Source organism: Lacerta agilis, chromosome 3 (genome assembly GCF_009819535.1).
Source record: "Lacerta agilis isolate rLacAgi1 chromosome 3, rLacAgi1.pri, whole genome shotgun sequence".
In the NCBI taxonomy this organism is placed as follows: domain Eukaryota; kingdom Metazoa; phylum Chordata; class Lepidosauria; order Squamata; family Lacertidae; genus Lacerta; species Lacerta agilis.
The window spans coordinates 88,153,392-88,172,604 of NC_046314.1; the positions used below are offsets into that span (position 1 = coordinate 88,153,392).

At 45.1% G+C, this 19,213-nt stretch overlaps 1 protein-coding gene across 4 annotated transcripts in view; it reads right to left on the bottom strand.

The window, feature by feature from the left end:
• Window positions 1-17,341, bottom strand: part of STUM (stum, mechanosensory transduction mediator homolog) — a 43,803-nt gene extending 26,462 nt beyond the window's left edge. The window contains exon 1 of one of the 4 annotated variants that reach the window (XM_033144651.1): window positions 16,780-17,339. In XM_033144651.1, coding sequence (XP_033000542.1) covers window positions 16,780-16,984 — 205 coding nt within the window. In that variant the 5' untranslated portion in view covers window positions 16,985-17,339. Of the gene's footprint in view, window positions 1-16,779 lie in introns of all 4 variants that reach the window. The other 3 variants (XM_033144652.1, XM_033144650.1, XM_033144654.1) reach the window with 3 other exon arrangements.
• Window positions 17,342-19,213: the final 1,872 nt, after the last annotated feature.

Genomic DNA, 19,213 nt, shown 5'->3' on the forward strand with positions numbered 1-19,213 from the left:
AGAAGTGTGGTGGGAAAAGGCCAGAAGAACATGAAGCCTCTGGTAAGTGGAGCAGGGGTAAGCAACTCCTGAGCCAGAACCACTTCAAAAGAGCAACTGCGGTTCAGTACTGCCCACCTTATGAGACCCACTTCTGCCATCTTACCTCTGGTGAACAGATCTCATGAACAAACTGGAGCTTGGGCACACTACCATTCTACGCACCTTGATAAGGTCTGCAATAATCTGCAAATTAAGCCCTTGGGGATTTCGAGCAAAGCATGTGTGCTTTGCATCTCTTGGCTCTGCTGTCTATGCTCCATTCTACCTGATCAATCTAAAAAACAAAAGTAGTTGGTGTAGCTGCTACCCACAGAGTCAAAACTCTGGAGCAGGTACCTTCTGCATTAAAACAAAAACATAAAACCCGAGGTGAGAAACTGAGAAAATAATTGCTCATTTTGCAGAATTTATTTTGCTTTTGCTATACAAGAGATGGGCAAAGGCCTAAGGCATAGCACTGAACTCCAACATCCTGACCACTACTTTCCTGCATTTCTTAGATAAAAATAGGTACATGTTTGAAACTCTGTTTTTGTAAATATAGCTTCCCAAGACTCATTATTACACAAGGCTGAAGGCTCTACCCTGCCTACTTTATTCATTTATTCTGCAAAAGCCTGTCCGCCACCCATTTAAAAGTCATGATTATGTCCCAGCCGCTAGAGAGTATGAAATGGCATGTTGTGTACTGCATGGTGACATACAAGTTCATCTGCGTGCATTTATATGCTCATAACCTAAAAACAAGATGGACCCCACTTTTCCGCTGCATAAATTTTTAAGTTCTAGGGACCTTGAGGAGAGGACTCAGCCCTGAATAATGACTACTCACACTAATCAGCTTAGCATCTGATGCTAACCCCCCCCCCCAAACCCATTTATTTATATGTATTAGAAATACCTAACATATGATACGATTTTCGCAATTCAAATACAGGCATAGAAGAATCTTGGTTTCATTTCCTGAGTACAAAAAGTAATGCCTCGGGTTTGCCCTAAAGGAACAAAATTAGATGCAGGTGTTTATCAGAAACAGCTACCACGAAATGGCAGTTTCTAGCAAGCATGGAAGTTAGGAGTAGATGTGGCCAGCAAATAAATGACATATCTAGATTTTGAGTTTCTAACTAGATACTACCATTTTCCAAGCCTTTATTTGCAGCCCGTTCCAAAACCTAAGCTTCTCAGGACACTGCGTTCAATGCAGAATATCTAGCTCATTTGTCTCTCCATCACCAATCCCCATAGCACAAAATTTACTCAGAGTAAATTTCAGCATGCCCTCTGGGGCTTAAAGGTAAAGGGACCCCTGACCATTAGGTCCAGTCGTGGATGACTCTGGGGTTGTGGCACTCATCTCACTTTATTGGCCGAGGGAGCTGGCGTACAGCTTCCGGGTCATGTGGCCAGCATGACTAAGCCGCTTCTGGCAAACCAGAGCAGTGCACAGAAACACCGTTTACCTTCCCACCGGAATGGTACCTATTTATCTACTTGCAGTTTGATGCGCTTTCGAACTGCTAGGTTGGCAGGAGCAGGGACCGAGCAACCGGAGCTCACCCCATTGCAAGGATTCGAACCGCCAACCTTCTGATCGGCAAGCCCTAGGCTCTGTGGTTTAACCCACAGCGCCACCTGCATCCCTTTCAGTGGGGCTTACTCCCTGATAAATGTGTCTAGGATTGCAGCCCCCATCTATTTTAATTTTAAGCGCTGCAGGTATCTGCACTTACCTGGGACCCTCATATACTACTATATAGATTAATTATCAATAGTAGAAGCCTACTAATCCACCTTCTTTGTAACTCACAACTTGCAACTGGCAGTTTCTACCCACTACCTAGCAAACCTCCTGTCAATCACTGGTAGAAGCCTCATGTTGCTAGGATTTTATTCCCACACCCAACCTCCTTTACACAAATTATTCTACAGAACACTTCAATGCAAGGTACCTAAAATAATAAAAAATTAAGCTCCTCTTGTTAGGTGAAGTATAAAGTAAATTTTGCTTATGTTATTCTTGGATTTCCAAGCTTGGTTACTTGCTCGCTTGGAAAACACAACTCACAATCAGGTTCTCTGTTTAGAAGTAGCAGCATACAGTATATTCTTTTTTAATTCCTTCAGCTCAATTTGGAGCCCGGTAAGTAAATAATGTTAATTTAATTTTAATTGAGTTTAATTTATTTTAAAATATTTCTAGGCTGCCTTTCGGGACAATGCAAATCCAAGGTGGCTCACTACCATAAAAATACAAAAAGCATCAAAACCTCTCAAAGTAAAAGCCAACACAGTCAACCAACACTCCCCCACAGCAATAGTAACCATAGTTCAGCTCACAAAAAGAATAAGCCGGCTAGTCCAAAATCCTTGAAGCATGGCAGCCTATGGTAGATGCACTGGCAGGGAGTGCCAAAGGTGTGAGGCAAAGAAATTCTGCTTCCTTGTGGCTACCAACCTCAGAGATACACAAGAAGGGCCTCCATTTTAGGCCTCATTGTGCAAGAAACCTGATACATGGGCAAGTGATTCAACAAATAGCTTGAGCCCAAACTGTTTAAGGTGTTAAAAGGTTGAAATTGAGCATTTTTAATTGTGCTCAGAAATGCACAGGAAACTATTGCAACTGTTACAAAGGTGTTACCAAAACTGACCACCTCACTCCCATTATGTCTATGCTCTCCAGGATTTCTGCCTGAAAGACACTTTCTCCATCACCAGTTACATGATTCTTATAACTTGGGAGATTCAGGGACTGAAACTGGGACCTGAGTATGTGCTCTATCACTAAACTATTCTATTGTGAGAAACTACAGTTTCACATTATGTTTGTCTTAAGACAGGCATCTTCATTATTTAGCAAACGGTGGCTCCTGGGTACTGACTGCTTAACAAACTACTGTATCAGAGCTTTTCCCCTCTCTTTCATTCCATTCCATTCTCAAGACCCAAGTACTATTTCCTCCTGTGTTGGGGTCATATACATGTCCAGAACAGATGCCTCTTTAGAATAGGGTTTTCCCGTCCCCCTTTTATGGTCATCATCAATTCATGAAGTGGTAAATTTGCCTCAGCTCCAGATGGAGTTTGCTCAGCCGTTTTCCATTTTTGCAATATTTTAGATTCCTTTCCTCCAATCTTGCTACAGTTTTGTTTTCTTTACAAATGCATACACAAGGAAGTCTGGTTTATGCTAACCACAAGTTTCTGGCTTTCACTGTTATGAAGATAAGGCAGCTGTTAAAAACTTACAAATGAAAAAAGGTTGATGTCTGTCTGCAAGGGAATTTTTCCCATCCCGTGTTTAGTACTTACACTCCAGAGGGGGACCTGAAGGGGAAATCACCATGGTAAACAGAATATGCTAAGAATCATAGGAACCAACTCCTAGGGGCCAAGGTCCCTTTGCCCCCCAATAAAATATTTGAGGGGGCCAGCTCCCCCCAGTTCATGGACATAGCCATTCAAATGGTGTGTGTGTGCCCCATTTTGTGATCACTTATGTGGGGCAGGGCTTACCTAGGTTCCTCCAATATTTTATTCAAGTTGGCACCCTTGGTAAAGATGTCCCACCATATTTAAAAGGGCTATTACCGTATTTCAAATGTACTTGTGTGTAGGCAAGGGGGTTTAAAGAGTTACGTTTTGGACCTTGCTGCATCTCAGCATGAACTGTACGTTTTAAACCTCAGTAAACTGTACCGAAGGAAGCCTTTTGTTTCTGTGTGGTCTTTGCATGGTAAAATCTCTCCATGCATCGGCTAAGCTTCCAGTTCTCTGCTAATTCATGGAGACGGGAGTGTCTCTGGTTTTTGAGCACCGCACCTCATCACATTTAACAAGGGTTAGCTTTCCCTTTACAGCAGCAGTAGGGAAACCAAGGGCAACATTCCCTCATGAACTACATGTTGGGGGGGCATGCTAGTGGGGGGCAGGGACAGAGGCAAAATGGGTTTGGATGGGCATACAAAACAAATGCAACTCTTTGCACAGGCTGCATTCCAGACATGGAGTTTCTACAGATACACATATCTCCATTATTACATTCCAAATCGGTAAAAGTACTTGAGCAGGGTGCAGAGCAGAGCTGGTGAGAGTTGAGGCCTGTGGAGAGTGACCTGACAGAGAGGCAGTGGCCCCCCCAGACCTGTGGTTCCCTGCCCTGAGTCTATACACTTAAACTGTTCTGCTATGAAGATAGACGGGTGGACTTTTCCAGCTGCCTCAATGCTTACATGAGTGACACAGTAAATCAAATCCAAGACAGGTATTAAGTATATGAGGAGGTGGTAGCAATGATGGAATTTGATGGATTGTTGCCTGGGGTATCCTTATGAAACAGTTTTGAGATATTAATATTACTCATATGCAACTTTGTTCACATCACTGCTTATTATAGGCCATTTCTGAATACTTCCCCAGAAATGTTCTCATCAGAACATCTAGAATTGTGAACAATTTGAATAGTGGCAGGGAACCTACAGCAGCCTAATTTCATGCAGCCCTCCAGACCCTGGGTGTGGAGAGTACAGCTGAATAGGGCACAGCCTGTCCCCATCCCCCAGATCTAGTGGCAGGCCAGACTGCGAGCATGGGAGTGCGCACGCAACGGAGGGGGCTTCTCTCTCTCCCCCTCTCCCCCAGGCCCTCCCCTCTCCCTGCCTACCTCCTCTGCCGCTCTGCCTGCGGTTGGGAACTGGCGGCGGTGGCGGCGCCTCTCCTTTTCGGGTCAGCTTTCCCGGGCACCAGGCACAGGGCCAGCAGGTGTGCCAAGCTCCAGCCCACAGCGTGGCCATGGGGAGAGGCCGGCAGGTGGACAGCGAGGCTTCCTATCAAAGCCCAGCCTCCTTCCTCCACAGGGCAGGGAGAAGCCAGGAAGAGGGAGGGAGGAGGGAAGAGACGCCGCTGCGGTGAGGGATCCAAGCGGTGATTGCAGAACTGTTCGTGACCAGATCCAGAGGGCAATTGGGCCGGATCCAGCCCACAGGCCTTAGTTTGCTGACCCCTGACCTAGAGGCTGAGAGGGAGAGTGTGCCAGAAGAAAAATGAATTTAAACTGATTTTTAGATACCGGTATTAGTAACTTTGTTATTAATGTAACATTTTTATATGTAACTGTGTATTTTTGCAACATTTTATTTATCAGCTGCTGCTTCAGTTTTCTGTACACTGTTTAGAGTATTTTTTTAATATATTAAGCAATATAGAAATTAAAGAACCAATCAATAATCATTTCTCTGGGATTCACTTCCTCTTCTGCTGCGTGTGTCCCTTTGTGTTACAGATAACTATCCACATAATAGATAAAACCAACAGTTTTGTGGATTTTAGCTGTGTTTATTCATGTTTTTCTTATGTACACCACTTAAGAGAGCTTTGCAAATCTTTCTAAGCAATTGCATAAAATAAACCCGAAATGGACAGAGTCAATCAATGCACATATACAATCCCTCACTCATCACAATCTACTTCACACGGCCACTACAAACATTCACTACCTCAAACATTGTCTCTATCAACCACTCATACATTAACCACTCACACTCAACAATATTGCAATCCAGATGCAAAGAGCTACTACCAAGCATAGGCATATAAGGTACTCTTACTAATCTCCGAAAGACTAATGGACTCATGCCCCACACCCACTGAACTATCCAATACTTCTTTCCCATACCTCACTTGAAAGGTACAGTATAGGGGAGAAGTGAGGCAGCCAATTTTATTGACTTGTGGCAAGAATAAAAACAGCATTGCATGGGTAAACGGGCAGCTAAATAGCAAGTGAAGTTCAATATATACCAAGTGACACACACTGGGGCAAAAAAAAAAAATCCTAACTTCACATATACTCAACTGGCAGTGACTGGGCAGATGGCAGGCCCTGTCATAGTTGGTAGCTTGACAAAAATGCTGTGAAAACGGTGGATTTCCTGTGAGCGACCACTAGGAAAGAGAATGAAAATAAAACTGCTTATGCCCAATACCATCATACAAATCTATGGTGCAACCACACATGGAATACTGGGCACAGCTATGATTGATGCTCTTCAAGGAGCTGGAGCAACTCCCCTATGATATCTTGGCCTTTTTTGTTTAGAACAGGTGGGGAACCTCTGTTTAGAACAGGTGGGGGACATACCTGCCCCACCCTTGACATAATATGTGATGTCAGCTGTGGGAGAAATAGAGACACAGCAGGTTCCTGCAACTGGAACTGATGAGAGAGGAGATAAATCCTGCTTTGTTTGGGTTCCTGAACAAGTTCCCCACTAGGAACTCGCTGACACATGCTATCAAAGTTGGCCCACAGGATGGGGATATAAAGATCTGGTCCAGTGGACCAAAAAGTTCCCCCAGACCTGGGTTTTTTGTGGTGGTGGTGGTGGAGGAGGTAAATTGAATGTATAACTTTATGCATACTGTGAAGAAATACTAGGACCTGGAAACATCCAGTGGAAGATTCAGGACAGACGAAAGGAAATGATCTCTTAAAATGGTGCATACATGATGAACTATGGAACTCACTCCCAGAAGATATAGTGAAGGCCACCTTTTTGAATGGCTTTAAAGGGGGAATGGACAAATTCATGAATAAGCCTCTCAAATGGCCACTAGTTATGATGTCAGCCTACTACCTCCAGTACTGCAGATGGTATGCATCTGAACACCAGTTGCTGGGGAGCATGTTGCACTCAGGTCCCATTTGTGGGCTTCCTATATGCATCTGGTTGCCACTGTGAGAAGATGCTGGTCCAGGTGGGCCTTTGGTCTAATTCAGTAGGGTGCCTATATTCTTATCAAGGAATGTAAGATAGGAACACAAAGAGATACACAGAATCATGTTTATGGAGAGGAAATTGTCATGGCAACAGGAAAGGTCTCACAAGTATTTTAAAAATAGCAAATTAACAAGACCCATTTATGAAATCCGAAATCCATTCTTTTATGAATACACTTAAACACTTGCCCGCCCCTCCCCCCTGCATGCAGAAAAACACAAAACTGGGTTGGATTGACAGTTTATCAAATCTCTGGCTGGGGTCATTTTAAACTGTTAGTAAATTTTAGAAAACACATTGCATTAGGCCTATTTTGTTTACAAAATATCTTCATACCATTATCTATATATATAAAACCGTTCAAGTTGGATGTTTGTTAACGATCGCCTTTCTCCGTAACCCCTTGATCGATTCCATTCAAATTTGGCCACAACATTCCATGGCCATATGGGAGTGATCATATGTACTTAAATTGTACAAATACCACACCTTTCCCATGTAAAAATGTGATTTTGTGCAAAAAATATAGCACCCTCCAGTGGACGTTAAACAGCACAGCACACCACACCCGTTTCTGACCCCTCCTCCTCTCCCGACGTCACTGCCACCATCCAATAGACAGGCAGACTGGCCGCAAACGCTGCTGCTGCCTCTGCCAGCGGGTATAGAGCCACGACGGGCGGAATCGTCATTTTCGCGGTTTGCGGCACTGCCTCGACCAGGTGTAGAGAGAGGCTGGACAACAACGCTGCTACTCACATTTGGGGCGTCGCCTCACCTGGCTCCAGAGTGAGGCTGCCTGAAAATGGGGCGTCACCTCGGCCGGCTCCAGAGCGAGGCTGCCTGAAAATGCTAATTGCTCCGCTTCCGAGTTTCTGAAACCTCATAGACTAAAATAGTAGTAATAATAAGTTGTAGAAATGAAGACAAAAACAGGAGGGGCAAACGGAGAACACGCAGACTGAACTTCAACGAGATCAGGTGTAGGTAAGCATATGCTTTCTCTTTCATACTGTATCTTACTTTTCCATTTCACCAAATCAGCCACAGCAAGGCATGGCCGGGTCAGCTTGTGTAAAATAGTTTGCAAAACTACAACTATTCTAACTTTTAGCGTAGTCTAGAATAGTGATTCACATTGATTAGTCCTGAAATGTGGGAATTTCCATTAAAACCCAAGTTTGTGTGTCTTTCAACAGTTCTGTAAATCTTCAGTTGATACAGTTTTCTGCTTAGCAGCTGTTTTTATTATGGAAAACAGTTAACAAACCCAGTCCAGTTCTTGGAGAAGGTCCAATAATCCTATCCATGCTTATGTTGCAATAAGCCCTTCCGAATACCTATTATTTTTGAGTCAACCTACATAGGTTAGGCTATAATGTTCTTATAATTCTTTATTTTTAAAAGATACTTACATTCATGTGATAATTCAAACTGGAATACTGGCTCATCCTAAAGTTAGCCAGTGGCTTTATAATCCTGCAGCTAAGAGTTTGTGACTGTTACAAATGCTTGCTGACTTTTACCATCCACAACACCTTGTCAAGATATCTTTCCTAGTTCTAGTAATAATTGCAACATATCGAGGAATTGTAGTTTGCAATCTGCCATGCTTATGAAAATAGCAAGCAAATTTATACAAATAGATTTGCAAAACAGAATACGCACCATGCTCATAATGTACTCCAAATGTGGCTCTCATTGCAGAACAGCCCTGGTACTAGAATCTAGTAACTAGATCCCTAGATTGCTATAGTAGTATTATTTTTAACAGCTGAAGTCCACACAGGAAAGCAAGGCAGCTAGCAGAAGGACAGAATTCTCCATTCCTCCTTCACAAGTCTGCTCAGCTTCCAGGCTAGCTGTGTTTGAAGTGAACCCCATTTCTTAGTTTATGAGCACCACTGGGCTATGTCAGATGTGTGAACATTTTTCAAAACCAAACTTTAATAAAACAATCCTCCCTTTCCCTACTATTCATCCTCTTTCACCTTCACTTTAATCTTTGTAATGCATCTGGCTCAATTAAATTAAAGGATGAATTAGATTAACAGATACCCAGCAGAGTCTTTTCCCACGTGTGTTCATTCTCTGATCCACATCAATAGCACTCCATTCATTAAAATTCACAACTTAATATTTTTATTTATTTCCAGATATTTAAAGTTGTTGTAGTTACCGGTACAATCTCTGCACAGTTTGCAGCCAAACAACTACAATAATCAGATTATGCAAAAACATGGCATGGAACAGATTTTTTAAAAAGTCATTATACAAATTCATCCTGGAAAGTAACAAGCAAGTAAATATCATAGGTTTCCTCAATGGCGGTTCCCTCAATGCAAGAAGCGAAGTTACAGAGAACCAGGCAGGGGGCCTTCTCGGTAGTGGCGCCCACCCTGTGGATCGCCCTCCCATTAGATGTCAAGGAAATAAACAACTCTCTGACTTTTAGAAGGGAAGTTTTAATGTTTCAAGTTTTATTCTGTTTTTAGTATTCTGTTGCGAGCCGCCCAGAGTGGTTGGGGAAACCCAGCCAGATGGGCGGGGTATAAATAAATTATTATTATTAGTTCAATAAGTGCAGTTAAACCCTTATATACTTGATAAGAGTCAAATGGACCAAAGCTATTCCTGCTCAAGGTGGTTGTAACACTACAGAGGAGAAGGGCTTGTTACCTCATGATGATGGCCTAATTCAGTTCTATGTTTAAAAACTGAGGTAGGGTACACCGATTGCCACCCCTAGCCAAAGAGAACTTTTACGCTGCAAAATAAGTTGTTGCTTAGTTACAATATTTTTGAAAGGCATTGTCTGCAATGTGTCCATGGGTGACACATGGACCTGCGGGACCTGACCTCCTGTAAGGGCCTGTAAGACAGAGTTATTCCGCCTGGCCTTTAATCTAGCCTGATCCCCTATTCCTTTTCCCCTTCCCTTTTTTCTGAAGAAACCCTTCTGGGTCCCTACATTAAAATTCCTCCCTGGTCTCCCTACTGGCCTAGCATGACTAACCTGGCCAGTTAGCCCTGGGGACAGGGGCATAGCAAGGGGGCATGTTCCATAATGGAAGGGGTGATTATCAAGGAACAATTTTTTTTTGGTAATTTTTTTGAGAATGCCTGCTCCGAAGGTCTTATCTTACTATACTAGGGATTATATAGCTATATATGAAATTTCATGCTTATCGGTTAATATCTTGACCCTCCTCCACCAAAATAGCTGTTCACTTGGCTGTTTTCCTATGTCATGAAGGCTGAAATTTCAGTTCCGAGAATACTTACTGTTCCCAACCCTAACCCTGTGGAAAGCCATCTAATTAGACTTTAATTTGATTTTGAGATGTTTTTAGGAGGTAATTTAATTATTGTTTGATTTTATACCAATGTTATGTATCTGATGTTAGCCACCCTGAGCCTGACTTTGGCCAGGGAGGGTGGGATATAAATAAAAGTTTTTTTATTATTACCTATTATTATTCCTTTGTAAGAAAATATGAAATAACGTAAAACCAATTTTTTGGGGGGGGGGTCATAACTAGCACAATTCTACATAGTATGTAGCATAGTAAAAACATATATAGGACATGTTGCGTGTCCCACATTTTCTCCTAGGTCAGGATTCTTTCCCCTGCCCCCAACATAGAATGATGTGTTCAACATAATGGAAGAGACTTCAAATTTAGCCAGGGGACAGAAAAAACTTTAAGAAGGGCTCTGTTTAAAACAGAAGTAATTAAACTAACTGAGGAGAAGGTCACACCACTGAGTCATTTAAATTCACACCACTATGCCATTAGAGGTAGAATAAAATAAAGCTCTCATCCCTGGAGTTGACATTTTTTATTGAAATAATTTTAATTAATGTTACATTCTGTCATAACTACACTCTGCTGAGCATCTTTCATCACAAGACACTCAAGTCATATTATATGTACATACATAATTTTATGTAAATTCATGGGTGACTGCTTTTACTTTCATAAAGACAAGAGCTTTGGCATTAAAATCATTGCCAGAACAAATTATGATGTGAGGGTGTATTTATCTCTTTATTTCACAAGATTTATTCACTGCTTGAGTGTAATAAAAACATCAACTATTTACAATGTTTTTTTTTAAAAAAAAAAAATCAACAGTAAGCTAAAAACCAGATTAAAACACATGTCAACATTCCACTCTTTGAGAAGAATTGATTTAACTAATCCGTGTCATCCAAGAATACGTGCAGCTGCCCTACCACAACCCTCTCCACCAAGTAAGCATATAAAAGATTATACCCTGGGGGTATATTAAGACTGGGACACATACCACATTTTTCCGTGTATAAGACGGGGGACTCCAATTTTGGGGGACTCCAAATTAAGAAAACACCCCTCAGCACTACCCATGCTTACCCCCCCCCCATTCTACGGTATTTTATTCAAGTTGGCACCCCTGAAAGGGATTATTAGTCAAGTGTTCAGACAGCCACTAGCCTTCGTAGTTCCAAAGAAATAGCAACTTAACATTCTTAGCCCTGGGCAGCAAGTTTGTAAATCACCACCTCCCAACTGGCAGCTATGTAGACTATATGTACTTCTGCCCTTGGGGATGAAGTGGGTTTATTCATTAGATTCTATTTTCACTTTTCATCTGAAGTCCTCAAAGCAGCTCACAACATTAATAAAATGGAGCTGAATACATTAGAAGCTGCACACTTCAAACAAGCACCTGATGATTTCTTCATCTGCCTCCTCCCTCCCTCCTGGACTGCCGAGGAAACTGGGGAGTCACATGCCTCTATTTTGTCCATTATACAAGAAGAAAAGTCACTTCCTCTATTAGCCATTCTTTGTGAATGTAGAAACCCTCCCAATAGCTAACTTTCTCAGAAATGACTCATAACCTCAACTTTAATATCCAAAGTATGTGCGATCAGATTCTCATAGATTTCTTGTTTCAAGATGCAGAGAATATGGTGGGTTCAGTTCATTGCATATATATATACACATATATACATATATATATACATACACACACACACACACACACACACACACATATATATATATATATATATATATATATATATATATATATAACACCATACTTTAACAGATTACCATTTTGTAAAAGGTTGGCTTCAGTGGCTTAGCAGAGATACCACAAATGGAGAATTGAAACGAACAATCCATTCCTTGGGATAGCTCAGTTGGTGCAGCATGAGACTCTTAATGTCAGGGTTGCGGGTTCAAGCCCCACATTGCACAAACAATTCCTGCATTGTAGGGGATTGGAATAGACGACCCTTGAGATCCCTTCCAACTTTACAGTTCTATGATTCTGTTCTAGCCAAACCTCTAGTACAGGTTCGATGCTAGAGTACACTGAAAAGAAAATGTGAGAATTCCTATGTACTTTCTAAATTATTATTATTATTATTATTATTATTATTATTATTATTATTATTGAATCACCTTTAACATGCATCTGGAGGTGATTTACAAATATATAATAAAAACAGCTAAAATAGGACAAAAACACACTGCTAGAACACAAAGGTTGTTTTAAATAACTACAGCTTCCCTAATTGGGTTCTTGTATTGGTACAAATGCACAAGAGAGGTAGCTAGATATTACAAGAGCTTTGGCATCATTTCCCAGACACTTTAAACATTCACATTGTGACATTTCCATCATTACTTTTAAAAACAAGTGAAAGACATTGAGTAAAGTACAAGCTATTAATTCCTCTTTCAGCATATGGAGCATAAATGTGCTTTTACTCCAAGAGGCGGAAAATTTTGATGCAACTAAAGTGACATTCTGCTGCTTCCCTTCTCTGTGACTGTGCTCGGAGAGGTGAAAAATGACAGAAAAGCAAAGAAGTATTGCTGATTCAGTCTGTATGGTGTGTGTGTGTGTGGTGTGTGTGTTTGTGTGTTTTAAGGACACCTTTGTAAACATACAAAATAGCAACAGCATTTCATTTTGTAACAGAATTAAGAAAAAAAGCCATATCAAACAAAAAGTGAGTCATGTTGAAGAATGCAAGGTTTTAAGGCAGTGTTTGAAATCAGCCAGGACGCAGGTGGCGCAGTGGGTTAAACCACAGAGCCTAGGGCTTGCCGATCATAAGGTCGGTGGTTTGAATCCCCACGACGGGGTGAGCTCCTGTTGCTCGGTCTCTGTTCCTGCCAACCTAGCAGTTTGAAAGCACGTCAAAGTGCAAGTAGATAAATAGGTACCTCTCCGGCGGGAAGGTAAATGGCGTTTCCGGGCACTGCTCTGGTTCACCAGAAGCGGCTTAGCCATGCTGGCCACATGACCCGGAAGCTGTACGCCAGCTCCCTCGGCCAGTAAAGCGAGATGAGTGCTGCAACCCCAGAGTCGTTCACGACTGGATCTAATGGTCAGGGGTCCCTTTACCTTTACCTTGAAATCAGCCATGTGTCAGATGCATTTTGCACCTGGCTATCAACCATTTGCGACCAAGTGAAGATGCCTGGGTGCCAGGATAGTGCCTGATATCTCCACCATCTGGAGGTGCATGCCTGGGGATAACTGGATCTTGACGGTTTTCACACACTAATACCACATCCTGGAGAATTCTATCAGTTATATTTTATCTGCACAATTGGAATGAATTTCAGAAACCTAAATGCTTTTTCTGTGCAGCCTGAGTAGGAGCAGTGAACAATGTTATAGTTACGGTAATTGTTATAGCTTCGCTTCCCCCAACCCACTCCCCTGCTCACAGTATATATATGGACTGTCATTGGATCTAGTAGTCATCTGAACTAGCCAGATGTTTAATTGATAATCAGTCACAGTCAGTCCATCATTTTAAAAAATAAGATTTTAGAGCTGTCTTACCCCCAAATGGCAACTAGACATTCCGTTTTGGTGACTGTAATCTTGCTTTCAGGAACCATTTGGTGCCTAGCTTATACAGTATATGAGTTTCTAACACTACTTTAAGGTGGCAATGTTATGTCCAGTTTCTTAGGAGTGAGCTTTCAATGAACACAATGGAGATTACTTATAAACCACCATACACAGGATGAGGCTGCATGCCCCCTCATAAGAATATAAACCTTTAAATATCCCTGAATATTAACCTTTTAAAAAAGCATACAGAAACAGATTTTAGACTGTGATGGAAGAATGAAACTGTTTTGACCCTTCAAGTAGGACAAACAAATAAATAGGGTGCGTCTCCGGTTCTTGATAAGTGAATTTGTCTCAAGCTTAGTCTACCTCACAGGGTCGTTGTGAGAATAAAGGGGGTGGTGTGGGATAAAAAGTATAATGGGTGCTAGTGCACAATGGATTAAAGAGAAGCAAACTAAGACCCAGGCATTGATAGGTGCATCCCAGGCTAAAGACCTAATGGTAGAAATCCTTTAATACTGCTACTGCTACTACCAGCAATTAATTAATTTTTATTATTAATAATAATAATAATAATAATAATAATAATAATAATTTGTACCCCACCCATCTGACTGCATTGCCCCAGCCACTCTGGGTGACAGCCAACAGAATATACAAAACACTACACAACATCACACATTAAAAGCTTCCCGATACAGGGCTGCTAATATTATTGCTGATAGCGTGCTGTGGAGAACCAATTACTGCTACATGTGTTGCTTCTGTAAAATACAAACTGGATAAGTGAGAGTTTCTTTTTTTCTCTTAGTTCACCATTCAGAGACCAGTAAAGTTAGACAGGAGAACGTATTTGATATCTCAGTAGGTCCAGGGTCCTCCAAAATCCATCCACAGCTCAAGAGAACCCACAGAGCCTATTCTGCAACAACATCCTCCGGCTACAGAGCAATTTACAAGGTGGCAACACGCCACACACAAACACAAAATATATAAACATAATTTTAACAATGCTAACATCTGTTAACACCTCGTTTCGCTCAACACTGTACAACTGAATGACAGCTGGTCACCTTGCAATCAGAAGGGGCTCTGCCAGCTCTCAGTTTAGAAGGGGTTATTTATCATTTATGCACTCAGTCATCTTTTTGGCTGTCACTATAATTTATTTCTCACTTATTCGGAGTCAATCTAGATCAGCATTGTCTACACTGACTGGAAGCAGCACTCCAGGGTTTCAGACCAGGGTCTCCACCAGCTCTACCTGGAGATGCTGGGGCTTGAACCTAGAATCTTCTACATGCCAAGCATGTGCTCTGCCGCTGAGCCACCATGACCCTGCCCCACTATGCAGCATCCTTTTCAGTGTACTGTTTAATCCCCACCATATATTCTCCCCAAAAGTATATACAAGTGGGTTTAAAAGTCAAGGCATCCCAGCTGAGAGAAAATACATATGAAACTGCATGCCTACAGGTGTTTGGGGGAAGAAAACAGTTAATCCTGTTGTCCGATGGCCACTTTTGTTCCAACCAAAGGTAGAAATGCAGTTTACTGCATTGACAGAATCCCTCTTACTGCCGCTACATATCAGGAAAGCTATTTTTCACTGAATATTTGTTCCTATGCAGCTATAAAAGCTTGTAGCTTCTTGCAATAGCCTTACCCATGAGACATTCTTAAGATTTTGCTCTCCCCTCAGCCCTCCCTTTTCTATTCAGAGCTGATCAAAGAAGCTATGTGGCTCCTTTTCCCACTCAAGAGGAATACCGGTATGTTTCACCCCTTGAAAAAGTTCTACTTCTTCCTCCTTGCATTCATAAAACCTTGCAGGTTTTATGGAAGAGCGGCCACCTTCCTGCATGAGAATTGAGCGAACAAAACAAGCGGAGAAGCCGACAGTGAGCAGTTTGTCCTGCAGGTAGGGGATATGCTAACCCAAAGTTGCTTCCGCCTCCCTTTATCTGTAAGTGTCCCAACAAGATTGGCAGACATGGGGATGCAGAACCAGCAATGTTATCCTTGGGGTTTCTGGATTACGTCCTGGAATGCAGACTGCAGCCCTGAGCTTCGCACTCAAAACACCAATACTTTATTGATGATCATTACCATGGCTGCAGGCATAAGAAGAAACCGATCGGCTCGGCAGCAGCTTCAGGCTGGACGAAAGAAAGCACTTCTTCACACACGCTCGCATCATTAACTTGTGGAATTCAGCGCGCCACAAGTTGTAGCGACGATGGCCACCAGTTTCGATGCCTTTGACAGAATTTTAAGACCTATTCCTAATATGGAGGGCAAGCGCTATCAATGGCTAGTAGTCAGGATGGCTATAGGAAAGCTTCCATGTCCAGAGACAATGTACCTCCGAGTAACGCGCGCGCGAGTGTGTGAGTGCGTGTAAAAGGTGGCACAGAGCAACAAAATGAGGTTGCACTCAGAGCCTGCTTGTGGGCTTCCAGAAGGCATCCGCTGTGTCACTTTGGGAAAACAGGATGCTAGACTTAGGTGGACTTTAGATTTGATCCAGCAGGGTTCATTTTAGGTTGAAGATGATGTCCCCCAGATCCCAAGCTGCGAAAAAGCAACGTTGTCCAAGGAGGCTAATCTATCCCTGTGTGGGTTCATTTGCCCATATTAAGTACTTTTCTTCCCACCAGCTTACTTGCGTCTCTCTCTGCCCGCCGCTCGAACAACTTGTTTGCGATCTCACATCCGCGACCCACTTTCACATCTCCCAAGTAACCGAGAGCAGCAGGTTGCAGGGAATTAATTGGCCGCTGCTCGTCAATAAAAGTAGCCGAGAGGGCGCGAAGGCGGTCGCCTACTCCGAGGCTCCGCTCTCAGGAGGCGCTGTGAGGCAAGCAGCCGCCCCGACAGCCTCCAAGGGCAGCCCCTTGGCACATGCTCGCCCAGATCCCCGCCCGCTCGCCAGCCAGCCCGGAGAGGGATCTCCCCCGGAGCCGCCACAGGAACCCTCCCACGCCTTGGGCGCGTCCCATTTACCGCCCAGGGCGCTTTGCCTCTTCGCGGCACCCCCCCCCCTCAGGCTGAGGCGCCACGAGCAGGGGCTGCTTACCTAGCCCTGGCACGAAGGTGTTGAGGAACAAGCAGATGACGGCCACCGGGAAGGGCATGTAAGGGATGGCGGCGCGAAGGGGTCCTTTCTTCTCCCGCACTTGCACCACCACGCCGCCGGAGCAGGAGGCGGCGGCGGCAGCCCCTCGAGCGGCGTCGCCAGCAGCTGCCCCGGCCGAGTCCCCTTCTTTGGGGCCGTGGTCCATGACGCCTGTTGAATCGGGCTGGCAAGGGAGGGAGGGAGGGGCAGGGAGAGGCTAGCGGGCCGCGCCCCGCGGAGGGTCTCCGCAAGAGCAAGGAGCCGGAGCGCCCGTCCGCGTCTGCCTGAGGAAGCTTCCCCTGCGCGAGTGAAGGGAGAGCGGAGCGGCGCGCCAGGCGAGGCGCCGCGCTGAACACGCGCCCAGGCTCCTGAGTGAGCGGCTTAAAGAGACAGCGAGCGCGCGCTCCCCGTCTCCCTCGCTCACGCACTTTGCGCTCCCCCTTCTCACACACGCTGCCTCGAGCACCCCAAGGGGTCTGGCCGGCGCCACCGCGCACGCGCTTGGCCTTCCCGGCGAAAAGCGCGCGGTGCCGGCTTCGCCCACCCGTTCCTCCCGCCCTCAGACGCCTCACCTCACCGAAACTCTCTAGCGAGCGCTCTCCCCCCACCTTCAATCCGGCGCTCAAATGATAGAAAACATCTTGCGATACCCACCCGCTACCGTTTTTAAGAAGCCACAGGGGTGCCATGAATTTTTTTTTTTAAAAAAGAAGGGGAGGGAATCAGGGAAGGGTTTATGGATTTCATTAAAGGCAACTTTAATACATTTCCCGCCATAGCCACCTAAGCATTGCCGAAAGAGAGAGGCAATCTATCACCAGGAGGAGGGCTCAGATATACACAAAATTTGTACAGGTACTTATAGCGGCAGTGAAGGATAGGCGTGCCTGGCGTGCTCTGGTTCATGGGGTCACGAAGAGTCGGACACGACTGAATGACTGAACAACAAAATTTATAGCTAAATGCACATGTAGATAAAGTGACGAACTTTGCAGTACAGTAGTGGCATAGAGGAAACATGGCGCTTGCTGCAGCCTGCAGTCTCCGTGTGGCAGCAGGTAGTTTAAGCAGCTTCTACTTCCTTTCAGAGCCGTCTCATCCATAGAAGCCGGTGGCGCGGTGCGCCAGGGCGCTGGGCGCCCCAGGGGCGCCCCCGCGAGCCCGCCGGCATACCGGGCTCCTCCTCCCCAACCCGCCCCCGCCCCCACGGGCAGGCGGGCACTCGCGCGCCGGCGGGCGGGCTGTAAGCCGCCCGCCCTCGCCTCCCAGAGCCCCAGCTGGAGCGCTGGAGCGGCGCGGGGCTTTGCGCGACCTTCCAGCACTCCAGCTGGGGCTCTGGGAGGCGAGGGCGGCCGGCTCGCGCTCCCGCGCGCAGCCGGCCGCCCGCCCGATGCAGCGCGAGCTGCCCAGCAGCGCCGCGCCGTCCAGCTGCGCGCGGAGCGCGAGCTGCGCGGGAGCGCGAGCCGGCCGCCCTCGCCTCCCATCCCGGAAGCGCTGGAAGGGCGCGCAGAGCCCCGCGCCGCTCCAGCGCCACGCCCCTCACCCCCCCGCTCGCCCACCCCCCTCCCAAGGGGCGGCAAGCGCGGGAGGGAGGCGGCGGAGAGGCGGCATGGCGGGGGCGCCGGAGGGATAGCCGCGCCATGGCGGCAGATCCCCTTAAGACGGCTCTGCTTCCTTTCATGGGTTTGTTGGAGCAAAACAGGACAGAAGTAACAGGGCTGGCCCAACCATTGACCAGAGTAAGGTGACTGCCTCAAGCAGAGGTAAAGGACCCCTAGATGGTTAAGTCCAGTCAAAGGCGACCATGGGGTGTGGCGCTCATCTCGCTGCAGGCTAGGGAGCTGGCGTTTGTCCACAGACACCTTTCTGGATCATGTGGCCAGCAGGACTAAACTGCTTCTGGAGCAGCATGACAGAAGCAAGAGTGCATGGAAATGCCGTTTACCTTCCCACCGCAGTGGTACCTATTTATCTACTCACACTGGTGTGCTTTCAAACTGCTAGGTTGGCAGAAGCTGGGATGCAGCAACGGGAGCTCACCCTGACGTGCGGATTTGAACCTCCTATCCTTCGATCGGCAAGCCCAAGAGGCTTGGTGGTTTAGACCACAGTGACACCTGCCACTCTCTGTTGGAGGACAGAGCCGCGTGTGCCACACAGCCTTTTCTGTACCTCCTAAGCTTGACTGCTTCCCTTGGGTGTGCTGGAAGACACTGTCTCATTGCTAGGATCTGTAGTATAGCAATGTGCAAAATAAAAAGTAGGGTATGGCCATGCCACAAGGTAAACGAAAGCTGCAGTCTCAAGCAATGGGAACACACCTTAAGGTGCAGCAAAATGTGGACAGCTATCAAAATAGCCATAGTAAAACAGATATCCTAGGGATGGGATAGAC